Raw genomic sequence first — 19,870 nt, 5'->3', positions numbered from 1 at the left:
AGAAACAATGTATTTTATGGCAGGATGGACCATGCTAAATAGGTTTCTGGGAATGAGTTTGTGAAACAATGGCCTTGTGTGGTATGTATACGTGTAGGTGTATAGTAGATGTGTGTGTGAGAAGGACAAGCAAAATATAAAACCATATACTATAAATGATATTTTGTAAACTTGTATGATACTTTTGATGCCACCACATTGCTCACCATGAAATACATATTAAATTGATACCAAACATTTTTTTGTTAAACATAGTTTAGATGACCAGATTTAGATCACATGATATCTCTGACCCACATTCCTGATCATTGTAATCTTGATCAGTCCAGCGTTAGCTTACTGCCACAATTCATAACGCTACTACACTATTACTTATTCAGCTTTAAATTTTGGAATGAAGGTTACAGGCATTCAGGCTTTTTTCAGATTTGTATCATTACAGCCTTTTTGTATCTATATGCGTGAGCAAAATGAGTACTGTAAGAAACGTGAGTACTGATAATTATCTGTAATTTCAGGTCTGGCCTCTCTAATCTCTGTCTCAGTTAAAGATTGAAGTTTCACCCACATCAGTAGCCTAGTTCTATCTTTGCACATGGACAGACCCATAATGAGTAAGTCCGTGCACAATCAGGCATAAAGCAGGGCACTTCCATGTTTACTTGGAAAAACATGATTAATTGAAACAATAATCGGCCATTTAATCAATCTTGAAAATAATCATTAGTTTTTCACTAGTCTTTCCCCAAACTGTTACCACAAAGCTGGAAGTACACAATTGTTTAGGATGTCTTTGTATGCTGTAGTATTATAATTTCTCTTCAGTGGAACTAAGAGGTCTAGAGCAACCATGTTTCAGTATGCCAATGACCCTGTGCACAAAGTGAGGTCCATAAAGGCATGATTTTCCAAGGCTGGAGTGGAAGAATTCAAGTGGCCTGCACAAAGCCCTGACTGCTGACTCCATGCCAGGCCTTCATGCCCGACATTAGTGCGTGGCCTCACTAATGCTCATGTGGCTGAATAGGCAAATCCCCACAGCCATATTCAAAAATCTATTGGAAAGCTTTCCCACAAGAGTGGAGATTATTCTACAGCAAAAGGGGGACTAAATCTGGAATGAGATGTTATGGGGACATAGGGGTATGAAGGTCAGTTGTCCAAATACTTTTGGTCATATAGTGTAAAAAAAAAGTGTTTCACGTGTTTCATATAAAAATGTTGAAAAATGCTGAAGTACTCCATTAATGCTTGAAGTTTTCTGTGTGTGTGTGTGTGTACCTCTATTCTTGCTTGCAGTTTACTGCTGTGTCTGTTGCACTTGATCAGTCTCTCTTCTTGTATTTCCAGCTCTGCGTCTGCTTTCTTCAGTCTCTGTTGCAGCAGTGAATTCTGGAATTTACAGTTCTCTTGCTCTCTCAGCTGCCATTGGCTTATATGTTCATCGAGGCTTTGCTGTAAAGCTTTTCTCGCTGCTTCCTTCTCTTCCCTCCTTTCCTTCTCTATGACCTCCATTCTGTTCTTCCACTCCTCCTTCTCTATCCCCCACTGTTCTTCTAATCTTTCTTTTTCCTCCTCTAGTGTTTTGAGTGTACTTCTCAGTGTGAGCAAACGTTCCTCCCATTCTTTCTCCACTTTCTTCCTTTCTTCTAAATCTCTCCTCTGTTCCTCACCTTCTTTCTTCCTCTCTTCTTCTTCTCTTCTCTTAGCATCCTCCTCCCTCTTGCTGTTCTCATCCCTTACTTGGCGTAAGTGCTGGCATTCTTCTTCTAGGCATTTTTTTTCCTCCTGAATTTGCTGCAGTAGTCTGGACTGGTTATCTCGTTCCATCTCGAGGCTGTGGTAGTTTCGGCGGAGATCTGCAGCCTCTCGGGTTAGCACAGCAACATGCTCAGCATGGTCTGCCTCAGCCCTCTGTTCCCGCTCCTCTACCTGAAAAACACGCACCACATAAATATTAAAATACTACATTCATTACTTGCCCTATGGCATACCACATAATTTGAATTCATGTGAGTCTGCAGATGTATATGCATGTATGTGTTTGTTTTCAACCTCTTCTACTGCGGCCTGGAGCTCTAAGAGACGGCTCCTAAGGGCAGATGTGGATTCCTCTCCGTCCTCATCCTGACTTGTGGATGGCTGAAAGTTGTCTGCTGTGTCTGTAGTAACATGTAGTAGCATTTGCAAAGTTGCTTCCTGCTCCTCATTCTTAGTGTTGAGAGAGTATATTACCTACAAACATACAGTAAAAAAAAAATAAATAAATAAAAAAAAATTTTTTTTCTTGATATTTGGTAAATTGGTGAAACTCATTTTGAAGGAAGACTATATACATAGAATATATACTTTTGTATATATCTGCATAAATATGACTTAAAACATCACCAGATTTTCGCATAAGTCTTAAAAGTAGAAAAAGAGAACCCAATTAAACAAATAAGACAACAATATTATACTTGGTCATTTATTTATTGAGGAAAATGATCCAATATTAAATATCTCTGAGTGGCAAAAGTATTTGAACCTCTAGGATTAGCAGTTAATGTGTAAGTGAGATTAGATTCAGTTGTTTACAATCAATGTTATGACAATCAGGTGTGAGGGGCACCCTGTTTTATTTAAAGAACATGTTTGTGGAAGTGTATCCTGGCATGAATAAATGAGACTTCTGAGGACCTCAGAAAAAGAGTTGTTGATGCTAATTGGGTTCTCTTTATCTACTTTTGGGACTTGTATGAAAATCCGATGATGTTTTAGGTCATATTTATGCAGAAGTGTAGAAAATTCTAAAGGGATCACAAACAAAGTACCACTGTGTGCTATGGCATTCACTGTGCTCTGGGTAATGGTGTGACTTCCAGTGTGAGCAGCACTTCTGTGTTTTCTTTTGATCTCATTCCATGTGCATTTGATTTGATTTGTGTATCTATCCATCCTGTCATTGGTGTATTTCCCTAGTGTGTCTTGATTGTTCTCACTTGTTTTCAGTTCTTTGCCTGCTTATGTTTTCTATTTAATCCCTTCTGTTTCTAGGTTTAATCACAAGGTCTTATCATGCTTTATGTTTGTTTACGTTCAAAGCTATGATTCCTGCTCCTGGAAATTCATCGTTGCTTCCTGTTTTTGACCTGTACTTGTTTTTAAAAACATTTTGAATAAGGATTTGTCCTGTCTGTTGTTGCCTGCCTGTGTAATAACTCATGCCGGGAATAATTGATGCAAAATTTTAGACTGCATTAAATAAATTAAACGCTGAGTTCAGGCTCCTGCATCCGGTCTCTCAACCTCACTGTATGTTACAGAAGACCTAGCTGCTCAAGGACGCACCAAATAAGCATTTACATTGCGAGTATGGAAATCCCTTTGGTCGCCCAGGGACACCATGGGCTGGGGAACGTGGTGGAGTTCTCTGGCCTCATGAGGAGGATGTTTCTGGTAACCAGAGAGGAGCCTTCCCTGGAAAAGCACTGCTGAGGATGCTGCTCCTCCTAGCCAATGCCTGCCTCAAGGCCCATGGCAGATTATGGATGTTCTCGCGAAGGGTCCAGGCCATCCTGTTTTGAAGCTGCAGGAGCCATGCCATAAACAGGGAGCTATGTCATGCATTACATAGCTTTCAGCGTGTTTGTTTCTTGTATCCACCCCCAACCTGTCTTGATTGTTCTCACTTGTTCTGACTCATTAGTTTATTTAAGCCCTTCTGTTTGGACAGCTGACATCTCTGATAGAGAGTAAAAGATGTAATAGTCAGGGACCCCTCATAACTGTATGGGCCACTTCTCTTTCAGTTTTATGCTGCCACACTGGGACTTGCTGAAGTAGTAATAATAATAATGTGGTACTCAGATTATTAAAATTTTCGCATGTGCACATCTATACTATTTTGAGGGGAATATATTGTGAAAATGTATTTTTTCAGTTTTTGATGGTTTTCAGACAATAAGGAGTTGCAGAAACATTGAAAAAATATGTGATCTGTACCTGGAGCCAGTTTCTTGCTAATATTATTTATGCCATGTCAGAGATTCAATTGAATAATCTTCTGTTATTGGCATCTGGTTAAAATCGACATACAGAAAGCAAGTGCATCATGCAGGATGACTTTGAATAAATCACAGTGACTGGCCCAGGGCACAAATGCTGAGATCGTCCAGCAAGGTCATGTAGTGATATATGATTGCCATAAATACCATAGTCATACAGCATTTTCTTTCTTCTTCTCACCTGTGTGCATGTCAGACTATATGAACACAGTATGAAGCTAAGCTACATATTACAGCCAAAACTATGCAGACACCCATATGTGCTTGTTGAACATCCCACTCCAGAGGCAGCCATCATTTGCTGTAATAATAACCTCCACTCTTCTGGGAAAGCTTTGAAATAGATTTTGGAACGTGGCTGTAGGGATTTGCCCATTCAACCACAAGAGATTAGTGAGGCCTAGGATGCGGTTTTCCAGTTCATCCCAAAGGTGTTCAGAGGGGTTCAGGTCAGGGCTCTGTGCAGACCACTTATGTCCGTCCATGCCTATCTTGGCAAATCATGTCTTCGAACCATGGATTCATGACTTTGTTTCATGCACAGGGGCACTGTCATGCTGGAACATGTTTAGGAGAGACCCTTTAGTTCCAGTGAAGAAAAACTGCAACAGTGTGATATTCAGATGTCCACATACTTTTATATAGTTTTCATATAGTCTAAGTTAGGACTGGCGCCCTGTCCAGGGTGTACACCGCCTTGCGCCCGATGCTCCCTGGGATAGACTCCAGGTTCCTTGTGACCCTGAAAAGGAGTAAGTGGTTGAAGATGGATGGATGGATGGATAGTCTAGTTAGTTATTTGTTCTTCAGCCAGTCCACAAGCGTTCATGAGTGTCTATATTTCTGCCTACTGGATTGATGTAAAAGGAGCCATCCATTCACTGGCCATCCCAATAGACATCAAAGTTGTTACTGCACATGTACCTATCATTCTCCATTTTCCACCATGGAAGAGTAATCAGTGAACAGCACCTTATCCAGATTCTGTACAGGAGTGGTTTGAAGATGTTGATCATGTCCTAGTGTCTGAACAAGTTCAGAGCAGTTGTGCTCATCATTAATAGAATCACCTGTATACAGAAAAGTAAAGAAATTGGAAGGTGTGACCTTCTCAGTGACAGCATTTTCAGAGCTGTTGACCATTTGTCCAGCTTGAAGCTGTAACATGTGAGGCTCACCCCAATGTTAGAAGGGCATGTGCACGGAGACATTGAATATCGAGTCTGATCAAATATCACCCCTTATATAGCTTGAAGTGCCAGTTATATTGCTTGTAAGAAGGGGCCAACTTCAAGCAATGCAGTCCAGCTGTGTAGAGTACAATAGCATGGGTTTATATTGATCTCCCCATTCTTGTGTCAACATAGCAGTCATGTAGCCCATTTAATCAGTCACATGGAGGACAAAAGGTTTCCTTATATCTGGCATTCTTATAGCTGGAGCTTGGGTAAGAGTTTTTTTAATCCCTCAAATGCTTGAACTGCTTCATCTGTCCATGCCACTGGATCATTCCCTTCAATATTTAATTCAAGGGCTTGCTCAACTCTATTCATCCATGATCTGACATAACTGCATAAGCCTATGAATGATCAAGGCTCTTGTCTGTGACGTTGGTGTATTTACGATGGCCAAACTGTGGTTCCGTGTTATTTCATGTCTTCTCTGAAAATTCTTTTGCCCCAAATAGACAACTGACTGCTGGTGCAGCTGGAATTTTTTTAGGTTAGCTTTTTGTACTTTAGATGCTAAAAGTTCAAGGAGGTAGACAACTTGTTCATGCTGCTCCTCATATTCTGAGGCAATCACAATGGCATCACTGTACTGGATTACAGTTGAGGGCAGATTAGGCAGTTTGTGGAGGCGTTGCCTCCAGAGAGTCTGGTGATGAATTGTAGACTAGTTATGGAGACTCTAGGGTCAATGGCCATGTCAATCAGAGAGAACTATCCATGTTCAGATTTTAGAGCACAGAACATAGTAGAGCACTCAGCTACTAGTGGGGTGCATTTACAGGTATGAATAAACTGGTTAGCTATCCAGTAGTCCACTGATATTCTGAAATTCTCAAGGTCCTATCAGATTTCTTATCTGGCCAAATAGGGCTTTGCTGGAACTGTTGATTCGAACTATAATGTCAGTTTTCTCTAACTGTTCAGTGAATTACGCTATTAAAATCTTGTAACCCTCAATGAGCATGAGCCTCCAGAGCATTCCTTGCAGTGCACATTAAATGTTCTACAGGGTTACTTGAATTGTTACTGAATTGTAGCCATACAATCCTTAGACCAACTGTTTATTGACTATGTAGTAAAACATTGGGGGTTCTCTTGTCTAACCAGAGGCTGACCCACTGCTTGATGGACATCATCACCTTAGCCTATAGATGGGCTGGATGCCCAGCTCCTACTGTGACATGCCACTTTACGATGAGTTTCCCTCCTCATTAACCTTATATAGAGCTCCTAGCACTTGGGACTTGTAGGACCGTACATGTTGTTCTGCAAATGCTGTTGAATCAGTCTATTACAACCTTGCATCCTTCAGTGAGTGTGAGCCTAGACAGTATTCCTTGCAGTGCACAGTAAATGCTCTACAGTGTTACATGAAATGTTACTGAATGACAGCCATCCAATCCACAGAGGAGGAGGTTCCCATTTCTAACCAGAGGCTGACCCACTGCCTAATGGAGGTCATCAGCTTGGCCTACAGTCCCCTCCAAAATTATTGGAACAGCAAGGTCAATTCTTTTGTTTTTGCTATGCACTGAAGACAATTGTGTTGGACATCAAAAGATCAATATGAGACAATAGGTCTCATAGTGACCTATTGTCATCTACATCTAGATGTGATAAACAACTTAGAACATGGCACCTTTTGTTTGAACCCACCCATTTTTCAAGTGATCAAAAATATTGGAACATGTGACTGACCAGTGTTTCTTATTGCTCAAGTCTGTCCTGTTAGATTGTTTGTTTAAACAATTACTAATTGTCTACTCTTGGTTTGAGCTGTGGCTTTTGCCTGTGAAGACTGCATTTGTTGTTAAAAAGGATCAACCAACATGAAGAGAGCTGTTTATTGGAGAGCCATTGCACAAGCCAGAGTCAAGCTTTTTATTTCCTCCTTCTCCATATTTCACCCAGCCCTGGAATATACATATTGCTCACCCTGGCTCGAGCACAGCATTTTAGACAGATCTTTGATGTCACAGAGTCCACTTTGAAAACCATAATCCATTACAATGACAGACTTTCATTGCTACTTGAAGTACAACTTTTCACATTCCAGGCACTGCAAAAATTCCATTGGTTATTCACAGCTAATCAGACTTGATGAAATGCATCTGCAGTGAGATGCATTTTTCTCCAGAAAAATAAGGAAAAGTGCAATTATTTGTTTATAGCTGTGGATTCCCTAAGAACGTCTTAGATTGTGCCATGACCTGTGTTAACACTATTGAGAGAACCAAGACACTGACCTCTACACATTCTACTTCTAGGACAGAGACAATTTCTTTGGTGCTCATTTATCAACCCACTAATAAAACAGTGATGGAAATTATCTTCAAAAGCTTAAAATTCCTCCAGGACAATCTTGAAGTAGCTTCCCTTAATAAGTAACCTCCACTCGTTTCCTATAGAAGGGATGAAAACATCAAAAAACCTGCTTACCAGGAGAGAATTGACACAGCCACTAACATCGCAGGCCCTAATGGATCATTTTTATTGCTCATCACTCCTTGTGCATTAGTGCAGGAGTTGTTTATTGTCTTTCCTCTAAGAGATGTAATGAACTATATATTAAGAAACCAAGAACAGACTGTCCAATTGTTTTGTCAAGCATATCCGTACCATCAGAATAAAGAATTTCTACTTTCCAGTGGCAAGACAATTCAACAGCAATTGACATAACATTAATAGCATATCTGTGTACAATTCCAGATGTTGATATGAGAGCAATGAAGTGAGGAAACATAAGCATAAGGAGCTCATCTACAGTCTCAAAACTTTGGAACACCATGGAATGAATATCAAGGGTCAGCGCATCTCCAAAACAGCAGGTATTATGGGGTGTTCCTGCCGTGGTTAATACTTACAGGCCTATTGAGGCCTGTCATGATAATTACTTTATTGACTTATCGTACGATATATGGACATGGCCTCAATCATTTTTGCTGACCTCGATATTGCCCATTGCCAATGTGTGTTTGTTCACAGAAGAATGAATGTCACCATGTCGTGTTCGGCGAGTAGAGACGGATAAAAATGCAGTTTAAGCATTTTATTTGTGAGGCAGGCAGACAAATCCAAATTGTGAATCAAAATCATTAAAGAGAACACAGGCACAGGTCAGGCGATCAGCGAACAGCAAAAGCAGGGATAATCCGATATAAACAAACGAGAAAACGGAACTAGATCAATAACACCAAGGATAACAAAATGAAACTAAAGGCTCAGCAAAGTCAGGTGGCAAAACACTGAACATGATTACGCACTGAACAGAGACAAGGGTTTAAATATACAAACTAATTAAAGACAAACTGAAAATAGGCCTGACACGTGAGGGAGACAACCAATGACAGGACGTGGGTGGAGATAAGACATGACTCAAAACAAAAACACATGCTGCACGTTGAGGGCTTCTGCACACCAACATTTTAGCCATTCGCACTGCTTCTGTCCTCTCGTCTGCTCCAGGGCTATCAAATACAAATCCGAACTTCGAATATTCGTCGAATTTAAGATATAAATGCACAATCAAATGCAAAAACTCTGCATATAAAGACTGCTACGTATCCTTCAACGTTCTCAGGGAGAAAACTTTCTCACACTTTAAAGAAGATTATTATTATTATTCATTACTGAGACATGTTTTTATAGAATAACTTGCTAGTGTTTTCCCTTCAAACAGTTACAGTATGTTTGAGTCAACAATGTTTTCTCACTTCCTTAAAACTTTGACACTTTCAACGTTTTTCCCCTCTCTGCTGAAAACCCCCCCAAAACAATAGAAACCATTACAGAAATTCTAATAGTTTCCACTACGAATACCATTACAAAGCATCAGTTAATCATTAAAACCATTACCATTATTTGTCCTTAATGGTATCCACTAGACATAACATGCCACCAATAGAAGGCAACAAATTACCCACAGGGACCATTACAGTTTCCATTAAAACCAATACAATTCCCATTATACATTCTATGAGGGTTTCTATATAGTTCCATCCATCCCTCTTTTATAAAGCTTATCCTTCCTTCAGGGTCACGGGGGAACCCTGAGCCTATCCCAGGGAGCATCGGGCACAAGGCAGGGTACACCCTAGACAGGGTGCCAATCCATCGCGGGGCACAATCACACACTCATACACTACGGACACTTTGGACATGCCAGTCAGCCTACCATGCATGTCTTTGGACCGGGGAGGAAACCAGAGAACCCGGAGGAAACCCTCACAGCACAGGGAGAACATGCAAACTCCACACACACAGGGCCACGGTGGGAATCGAACCCCCGACCCTGGAGGTGTGAGGTGAATGTGCAACCACTAAGCCACCGTGCGCATTTCTATATAGTTTTTTTTTTATTATTATTATTGTTTACACACATATCACTGTCAATTCAACATTAAAATGTAATTGGCCTGAATTGCATTAGTCACTTTTCATAATGATTAAAAGTTACAAACAAAGAAGCTTATTTTTTACTTTATTTGATCATTTTATTAATTAATTCATACATTTTTGATGAGTTAAAGAGCTTTTAGACCGCATGCAGCAATGTCTGTATGGAGGACAGATATTGGTACATCATAATGATCCCTTCCACATGGAGAAATGTCTATTTAGACGCTAAAGCATGTATTGTACTTACATGTGAATCTCTGCATAAGCCCAGGTCATATATTACACCTAATTAATTCGCAATCAAAGCATTTTAAATGCAAAGATGAATAGATTAGATAGATTACTGACCAGTGGCACCAATGATATACACAGTGGCAATGATATACACAGTAGCAATGATATACACAGTGCCAATGATATACACAGTGGCAATGGCATACACAGTGGCAATGATATACACAGTGGCAATGATATACAAAGTGCCAATGATATACATAGTGGCAATGATATACATAGTGGCAATGATATACACAGTGGCAATGATATACACAGTGGCAATGATATACAAATTGCCAAGGATATACACAGTGGCAATGATATACACAGTGCCAGTGATATACACAGTGGCAATGATATACACAGTGGCAATGATATACAAAGTGCCAAGGATATACACAGTGCCAGTGATATACACAGTGGCAATGATATACACAGTGGCAATGATATACACAGTGCCAGTGATATACACAGTGGCAATGATATACACAGTGGCAATGATATACACAGTGCCAGTGATATACACAGTGGCAATGATATACAAAGTGCCAATGATATACATAGTGGCAATGATATACACAGTGCCAGTGATATACACAGTGGCAATGATATACAAAGTGCCAAGGATATACACAGTGCCAGTGATATACACAGTGGCAATGATATACACAGTGGCAATGATATACACAGTGCCAGTGATATACACAGTGGCAATGATATACAAAGTGCCAATGATATACATAGTGGCAATGATATACACAGTGCCAGTGATATACACAGTGGCAATGATATACACAGTGACAATGATATACACAGTGGCAATGATATACACAGTGGCAATGATATACAAAGTGCCAATGATATACATAGTGGCAATGATATACTCAGTGACAATGATATACACAGTGGCACGATTCAGCACCGTGCTTTTGACTCTTACTGCCTTTGTCCTACCTTTGTAAGCTGCGCTATTTTCTTGCACATTCTGGTGTGCATTTGATAATCATAAAGCTCGTCTTCTACGCTGGAGAAGTCTGCAGCGGTCCCGTTACATGCATCCAGAGGCAGGCTCATCTTCCCCGAGCTAGACGTCATAACCCTGGAGCCAAGTCTTCATTTAGAAACTGCTGACAGATCACAAATCCGGCGATTGTTGTTGCGCTCCTTGATTCACTTCTAGGCATTTTAATGATAGTGTCATTTAGCCTGAGAAAACGTTCATGCGACCGTACCGAACGATATTCTATGACAAGTTGTCCGCTGGTTGACCCGATACCCCGTGAAATCAAAGTCTAATTCTATTGGCTACACGTTCACAGACATTTCTTCTCCCCCGTGATGCCCCGCCCCGCTGCACCGCACCGCACCGCACCCCGCTGTACAGAACACGCAGCAGCGGCACGCGCGCCTGGCCACGCGCCTGGATTCCTGGATTCACAAGGCGGGGACGGAGCCTTTGTGGAAAGCCAAAACTGTGAATCGTATGAGACACGTGATCACGTCTATACATTTTGGCACATTGGAAAATTACTTAAGTAGTTATTATTCTTGGCGTATTTACACTTCACTTGAGTATTATTGAAATGGAATAATTGTACAAAATGGTACATTTTGTACTCCTAAAATTAGTATTTTCATTCAAAGTAGTCAATACAAGTCAGAAAGGTCTCTATTTCTGTTATACAGCAGATAACTGTACGCTTTATATCAGTTCAGTGGATTCAGTCTAGCATCCAATCAAGTTCATGAATGCAGGGGGGAAAAAAACAAGAATCATTCATCAACAAAAAAAACAACAATCATGAATCATTCATCTGCTGTGAAGTCCTCATGTTATACAGTTTGGTTAAGCTATAGTTATCTGAGTGTGTTTGAAAATGTAGAAGCCACTGGATGGTGCCAAACTTGAAGATAAGCATGCCTGGTGTTACCTCAGTAAAAAGCTTCAGAATGCTGGAGTAAGCAAAGGCCCACCTAAAACACGTGATGTGATGTGATGTGATGTTCATTATCAAACTACTGTGCATTAATCATGCATAACACCAGCAAACATACAGAGATTGAATGATGTTTCTGGTAAAACAGCATGACTGCTTTAAAACAAAATCTTCTAATAGTTTAAGATAAGTAATACAAGTTGCACTAAAACAATGACATTAACTTAATTCCATCAGAAAAGGAGTACAATTAATTGGCACCCTGTCCAGGGTGTACCCCGCCTTGTGCCCGATGCTCCCTGGGATAGGCTTCAGGTTCCCCCGTGACCCTGAAAAGGATAAGCGGTATAGAAGACGGATGGATGGATGGAAGGAGTACAATTAAATGTAACCTTTATTTATTTATTTATTTATGTATTTATTAAACTTTCATCTGAGTATATTTTTGGCTGGATTCTACCACTTTTACCTGTGTAAGATTTTGACACGTTGTCTAAAATTTCACTTAACACTGCATTCAACTTGTCATGGAAGTGGGAAGTCAGAGCTTGGAATGAGAACATTATTGACCGTGTATTCAAGCTACAAAGTAGGGGAAAAGTCTTTTGTTATCAACAAGGCAGCCAGATAACTGTGATGAGTGATGTATATTTTCCTCTTCAAAACAGCGAGCTGTATAGTCATTGTTATATATTCAACAAGCGAATGTGTCTGTGTATTGATTTATCTAAAAACGAATAGTTGTATATACGTACAGAAGAACTCATTTAAAGGTAAGAATGGATACGTTGTTTACTGCTGATGCTATGTTCAGCCATATTGATCGCATGTTACCTACTGAACTTAGAAGGAACTCAGAATTGAGAAGACCACGAGTTGGAATTCCAAGTTGAGGGCTTTTTCTTTGACTGTTCTTGGTCAGAGGTCAGGAATAATGGGTTGCAACCTTTAGTTTAATTTCTCAGTACTTTTTGCACACCTGTTTGCGGTTAATTACTAAAAGAACAGGGTGTATTTCCAGGCACTTATGACCCTTTCTCCCTCCACTTGATAGCTTTACATTACAATGGCAACTGCAATACAAGCTGCCCATTCCCATCTCATGCACACTCACATAGACACACACACACACTTTTGTCTTACTATCCTTTGGAGGACTTTCCATCGACGTAATTATTAATGCAGCTAATTAATGCTGTAGTTACTCCTGAGTTTAACACTAATCTCAGCGCCGAAAAGAAATCCCTTCGACTCTTTCAGTATTTTTTAATAAAAGTTGCAGTTTAAAAAAAAAAACAAAAAAACAACAACAACAAAATGCACATGCGCACACACAAAGTCTTATAATAAATGAGTAAATAAAAGTCATTTCATATTGTGTTACAGTAGTGTAGATTAATTACGGGACTAAGCACATTAACATAGATATAATTAGGAGATTATTTATATCATGTACATTTATAATCTATATTTGATTTTCTTCATCAGTGGTTTGTTCCAGTAACCTGAATTAAACACTGCCTTACTGAGCTCCAAAATAAAACACGAGTGTGTTTTAGTGTAGTAAGAAAAGAATTACAGTCCCCACCGAAACTATTGGAACGGCAAGGCCAATTCCTTTGTTTGCGTGTTGTGTATAAAAAATACATTAAATAAACATGAGGGAGACCAAGTATGATTAATATGTAAGTTTACTGAGGTTTTACAGACCAAGTATGAATAGCATGTAATTTTATTGAGAATTCACAGGACTGGTGGGATTTTACACCAAAGACACACTGTACACCAAAGACATTTGGGTTTGAACTCTAAAGATGGATATGCGTTGAGAGTTTAGGATTTTAGCTTTTATTTCCTGGTATTTACATCTAGTTGTGCTAAACAACATAAAACATAGTCCTTTTGTATCAGACCATACAATTTTAAGGTGAGCAAAAGTATAGGAACGGATAAGGCTTGAAGTAAATTTAATTAAGTAACACATAATATTTGGTTACATATCCCTCGTTTGCAATAAGTGCATCAAGTCTGCGACTCATTAACATCACCATGTTTTTGGTTTCTTCTTTTGTGATGCTTTTCCAGGCTTTTACCGCAGCCGCTTTCAGTTGTTATTTGTTTCAGAGGGTTTCTCCCGTCAGTCTCCTCTTCAGGAGGTGAAATACATGTTCAATTGAGTTAAGGTCTGGTGATTGACTTGGCCAGTCTAAAACCTTCCACTTTCCACCCGATAAAGTCCCTTGTTGAGTTGGCAGTGTGTTCTGGGTCATTGTCTTGCTGCATGATAAAGTTCCTCCCAATTAGATTGGATGCATTTCTCTGTAAATTGGCAGACAAAAGGTTTCAGTAAACTTCTGAATTGATTCTGCTGCTACCATCATGAGTTACATCATCAATAAAGATACGTGAGCCTGTTACAGAAGCAGTCATGCAAGCCCAAGCCATGACAATACCTCCACCATGTTTCACAGATGAGCTTGTATGTCTTGGATCATGAGCAGATCCTTTCTTTCTTTACACCTTGGCCGTTACATCACTTTGGTAGAAGTTAAGATTGGCTCATCTCTGTGTTTCATTGCAAATTCCAATCTGACTTTCTTATTCTTACTGTTGATGAGTGGTTTTCATTTTGTGGTATGGCCTCTATATTGGATATTATTTTGAATTTGGCTTGCCAGAACTGAACAAATCGGTTGTTGAAATGCAGAAAAGAACTGTGAAATAACAAATAAAATAAAAAAGAATATAGAAAAGAAAATGTGCCAATAAGAAAATGTATGGAATACCTTATGTTTGTTTATTTGTCCAATTTTAAAGTGCCATTTGCTTGTTGTAACTCTACCAATTAAACTTCATTTTTAAAATCTGAATCTAATACACATATTTAACAATGTGTATCAGTAACCTCTAAGGTAGCTGAGAATGGAACAGGTGGAGTAGACACTGCTGCAGTGGGTTGTGTCTTTGACATCTCCAATGCTGACCGTCTGGGCTTCTCTGAGGTGGAGTTGGTACAGATGGTTGTAGATGGTTGTCTGGAAGCTGGCCAGTCAATTGATGATCTGATGCCTGAGCAGAAGTGAACACTGCTTTATGACCCAACCATAATCCCAAATTGACTCCTCCTGCCTTCAGCAGCACTCTTTTCCTCCAAACCAGTAATGTTAACCACATCAAGGAGCTCACTCTGCCCATGTTAGTGGCATTAAAGTTAGACAAGTATCTCAGGTAACCTTATTTCATATTTTTTTTGTAAAGTTTCTAATCGGAAGATGGTTGCATTTTTCTCAGTCCTGTTACCAAAACTCATGAGACATTTAAAAAGCATATTTAAAAGCATGTCAACTATTTCTTTTTCCTCTTTTTTCTATTCAAGAAAGTGTTTTTTTTTTTCAATTGTTGCACACATATTTAACAAAGTTATTTATTTTGGATAAACATTTGTTGTGTTTGCAATTGTTTGATATCCATGAGAGCAGAGTATTTTTTTGTGAATTTTTGGAACAAAAGATCAAAAGGTTAAACAATAAAGACAATTTTTCACAGCCTTCTTTGCTCATATTTACCCCAAGGGTGCCAATATTAGTGGAGGGCACTGTATATATATAGAGGTATTAGCAAAGCCAGCTGTCATTCAAAAGAACTTACATGACTGCAGAACGTGGCAAACAAGTTGAAAGGCTATCAGTTAAGAGGTGTGTGTCAGTTGTAAGGCTACTTGTGGCCTAATTCACAGACATACTGTCATCACAAATGCCAGTTGTTTACTGTAGCACTCTCTCTCTCTCTCTCTCTCTCTCTCTCTCTCTCTCTCACACACACACACACACACACACACACATCCAGCGAAAGAGAGAAAAAAATCTACTGAAGATATATTTGTGCTCTTTTCTGTCTTTTCCCTCTCTATCTCACGTGCCATCATGTCAGCGTGGTCATGCACTGTTCACCTGACAGGAGCATGTTTTTTATTTTCTGAATCATTTTCTCCTTCTTTGGGAAATCCGCAAACAGTCCAGTTGCCATACTCAACATGCATGACTTTACATATCCTGTGTCAATAAAAGGTTTCCTTGTCTTACAATCTTCAATGAGCCAGAAAAGCTGCCAGCATTCAGGCTTCCAGTTACCCCTGTCCACGCTTGCAGCTGCTGCTGTCCACAGTGCACAACACTGCATACGTGCACCGGCCGGAACAACTTGAAATATATATTATTGTTAATTGACCTTTCATTAAGTTCGGTAGGCGGTACAACAACTGAATTGTAACTGACTTTGCATTTGCTGCAGGAAACTGATCTCTAGTGATGTGTCTAAGTTTTTAACAATCATGTTGAAAAAAGATGAGGTACCTGGCGAGCCACATGATTTGTGTCAAAGAGCCATAGGTTCTCGACCACTGCCCTATAGCTTCACCAATGTACTAAAGATCTATGTGGCAATTTTTGCACTGTCATACAGCACAGTGTATAACACCTGCATGGGGGCTCCCCCATGTGACAAGTGACTTCCCCCACCATGGTTCCCCAGGAGTCTGCCACAGGATCTCTCTCTTGTGCTGGATTTCCTTAAGCCCCAACTGATGAGCCTATGTAAGATGCCAAACTGAAATTGGTCTCTTTAAAAAATGCCTTTCTGCAAGCAATTACTCCAGCAAAAGGAGTGGAAGAATTGCATGCTTTAGTGATACAGTTCATCCTGCATACATTGGTGGCAAGATGACTCTGGAGTGACCATGTGGTTAAACCCAGGATTTCTATCCAAAGTCATATCACACTCTCCAAACCAAGCTATTGATCTTGCAGCATTTCCATAAAGGTTAGCCTATAGAGTGTCTCTTGTTGTGAGAGTACTCGGTCCTATTTAGCCTGGATAGTAGCGAGCTGATCCTCAGAGGAACCATTCATATGACACAGAGGAAAGTCATGAAGAGCTCTATTGTCTAAACAGAGTCTGATTGTGTACTTCATCATGATGGCCAACAGATGGACCGGACACACTATCCCAACCATGACTTGCCACTCCAACATAAGTGGCTCCTCAACATAGGCATTACTTATAGGAGTGCCATGCCAGGAGGTATACACTGCTGCTACCTGGATGTCACAGTGCACTTTCTTTAGGTTGTACAAGTTTAAAATAACCTCTCACAGTAGCATAAGCACAGCAGTTATCGCCTTTCCAGTTAGTCATAAGGTGTGTTGATTCCTCGTGCCATTGGGGCACATTATCCATGCGATTCTCACTGTTCCTGGATATTAATGGGGGTAGTAAAGAATGCTAATTACATATGTAACTGTGGTTCTACATTACATGGCCAAAAGTATGTGCTCATCTGACCATCACACCCATATGTGCAATCTCATTTCAGATTTGGATCTCTCTTTGCTGCTATAAAAGCCTCAACACTTCTGGGAAGTCTTTGGCAAACATGAGTCAGCACACAGACTGGTTTGATCATCAAACTCTGGATGTTTATTCACATGATTGAAGTCTCTTCGGATCAACTTTTCATCAACAGAAGCATAACTTCAGAAAGATCTCATCAGCTCACTCTCAAAATAGAGAGGAGTGAAGGGAGGGAAGAAGAGAAGCAGGCCTAGCCAGACAATATCAGTATCAAGGTCACCTCTGACCTTGGTATGTTCTGATATCATACAGTATTCTGAGACAGTACTGAAGCACAAAGAAATAAGAAACATTCCATTCAGAATATTTAACATAGAGAGATAGATCAGTGATTATTGATCAATTGATCAACTTGTCCAGATAAAATATGAACCTGATCTAATGACTGCATTACCTGGTAAGTAAGAATACCCTAGCATGTCAGGAAGTTGAGGTCAGTCATGATACAGTGCCCCTGGAGCAGAGAGGGTTAAAGGCCTTGCTCAAGGGCCAAACAGTGGCAGCTTGGCAGTGGTGGGGTTTGAACCACTGACCTTCCGATCAGTAACCCAGAGCCTTAACCGCCAAGCCACCGCTGCCCCATGTGAACAAACTATATACTGTATAGTTTGTTCACATGTAACACCTGAAAGACATGGTTCTTCTGTATTACCACCATTTAAAAGCGCGTGGCTTTATTACCTAGAAGTGCTTGTTTCTCATACAAGGATATAAGTACACCAAAGTGCATCTGCCATTAAATCTAGAAGGAAGTTCAGGCCAAGCGGTTCTTCCACACAGCCAAGAGGTGCTGGTAGCACAGAAGGTCTGCAGAAACAAGCCAAAGATAATAAGTCGTGCCAGTGTGCTCCTTCTCTAACACAGTCTTCAACATCAACTGGCTTCTTAAGTGTGGATTGTTTTGGAAGATTACCAGAAGTGTATGTCATGCAGTTTTGTGAGTAATGCTACTCTCACCTATGATATCTGTTCACAGGCTCTACTTTTTTTTTAACCTAGGAATGAAACTTCAGTGCTTTCTACACACCAGGGAAAACTTTTTGGAGTGATACGATCAGTCATATTAATCCTAGGCATCGAAGTAAATTGCATATTTTCTTCTATGGGACACACCAGGCATTAATTACAGGCATTGTGATATGACAGCTATGAATATCAATTGGTTTAGTAGAGTGTGCTTGTTAGATGAGTCACAGCTAGAAATTGGGTGGCAGATCAAGAAATTTCCTTGTGTACACTCAAATTTTCGAACACATGCAGATTGATTTCTAAAACAAAGGATTAATTTTTTTTTTGTTTTTTTACACAAAAATGTCTCATTCGTGCAGATTACTGAGACATAGTGATTAGCTTTAATGTAGTGGTGGTGTGAGTCCTCATGTGGCATGCGAATGCAATCCAACAAAGCCAAGCATATCAGCATGATCCTTCCCATGATCAGTGGTATCAGAAGTTCCGTAGCTTCAGCTGGTTATCCTCACTGGTCTCCTCTTGCAGGCAATGAAAGGCTTCAGCTCCTGTGGTAAGAAAAGAGAGGGAGAGAGGGAGAGAGAGAGCGAGCAAGAGATGCGTAGTGAACTGTTCATCATTATTTTGAGGTTTAACCCACCGTAATTATACCGATTTTGCCAATTGGTATATTGTGGGTGTTAAGTCAATTGTTATGCTTGTCTCCATTCACCTTTTTTTTTCCCCCAGATTGTACCAATCATTTGTGTCAACTGTATTCATATTCGTTAAGGAGATTCAAAACAAATCTTTAGATAATAAAATCTTTAATGCAATCTTATATATGCATATCCTATTCTAGTTGACTGCTATTTTTCCCTACCTACCATTGAGTCCTACACATCAGGAGGAGCACTAGATGAAAAAGGGGGTGTAGGGAAGCTCTATTCTGAGTTTGACCCCAGGAACCTAAGTTGACCAGATCCTCTCAGACCGCATTCCCTGGTTCACCCACGTTTCCTTCCTGGGCTGGTGGTACAACTTTAACAACACAAGGTCCCCCTTGTACTGCCAAAACAGCTCTGAGCTGTCTAGGCATGGACTCCACAAGACCTCTGAAGTTGTGCAATGTATCTGGCACTAGGACGTTAGCAGTAGATCCTTTAAGTCCTGTAAGTTGCGAGGTGAGGCCCCCATGGATCAGACTTGTTTGACCGGCACATCCCACAGATGCTCGATCGGATTGCGATCTGGTGAATTTGGAGACCGAGTCCACACCTTGAACTCTGTCATGTTGTTCAAACCATTCCTGAACAAGTTTTTGCAACATGGCAGGGCACATTATCCTGCCGAAAGAGGCCACTGCCATTAGGGAATACCGTTGTCATGAAGGGATGTACTTGGTCTGCAACAGTGTTTAGTTAGGAGGTATGTGTCAAAGCAACATCCACATGAATGCCAGGACTCAAGGCTTCCCAGCAGAACATCACCCAGAGCATCACACTGCCAGCTTCCATTATTTCCATAGTGGGACTTGGTGCTATCTCTTCGTCAGGTAAATGGCGCACATGCACCCAGCCATCCACATGCTGTAAAAGAAAACTTGTTTCATAGGCCAGGCCAC

The 19,870-nt window shown here is 40.2% G+C and overlaps 1 protein-coding gene across 2 annotated transcripts in view; it reads right to left on the bottom strand.

Moving 5' to 3' along the window:
• fam184b (family with sequence similarity 184 member B) overlaps positions 1 to 11,351 on the bottom strand; it is a 67,192-nt gene extending 55,841 nt beyond the window's left edge. The window contains exons 1-3 of one of the 2 annotated variants that reach the window (XM_017461795.3): positions 10,907 to 11,351; positions 2,056 to 2,235; positions 1,282 to 1,932 (exon numbers count right to left, since the gene is read on the bottom strand). In XM_017461795.3, the coding sequence (XP_017317284.1) occupies positions 1,282 to 1,932; positions 2,056 to 2,235; positions 10,907 to 11,047 (972 nt within the window). In that variant the 5' untranslated portion in view covers positions 11,048 to 11,351. The remainder of the gene's footprint in view (positions 1 to 1,281; positions 1,933 to 2,055; positions 2,236 to 10,906) is intronic. The other variant, XM_047152200.2, reaches the window with a different exon arrangement.
• Between the last annotated feature and the right edge of the window lie 8,519 nt (positions 11,352 to 19,870).

Source organism: Ictalurus punctatus, chromosome 29 (assembly GCF_001660625.3).
Source record: "Ictalurus punctatus breed USDA103 chromosome 29, Coco_2.0, whole genome shotgun sequence".
NCBI lineage: Eukaryota > Metazoa > Chordata > Actinopteri > Siluriformes > Ictaluridae > Ictalurus > Ictalurus punctatus.
The sequence above is the reverse complement of the archived record's forward strand: the minus strand, read 5'-3'. Positions and strand labels throughout refer to the sequence as shown.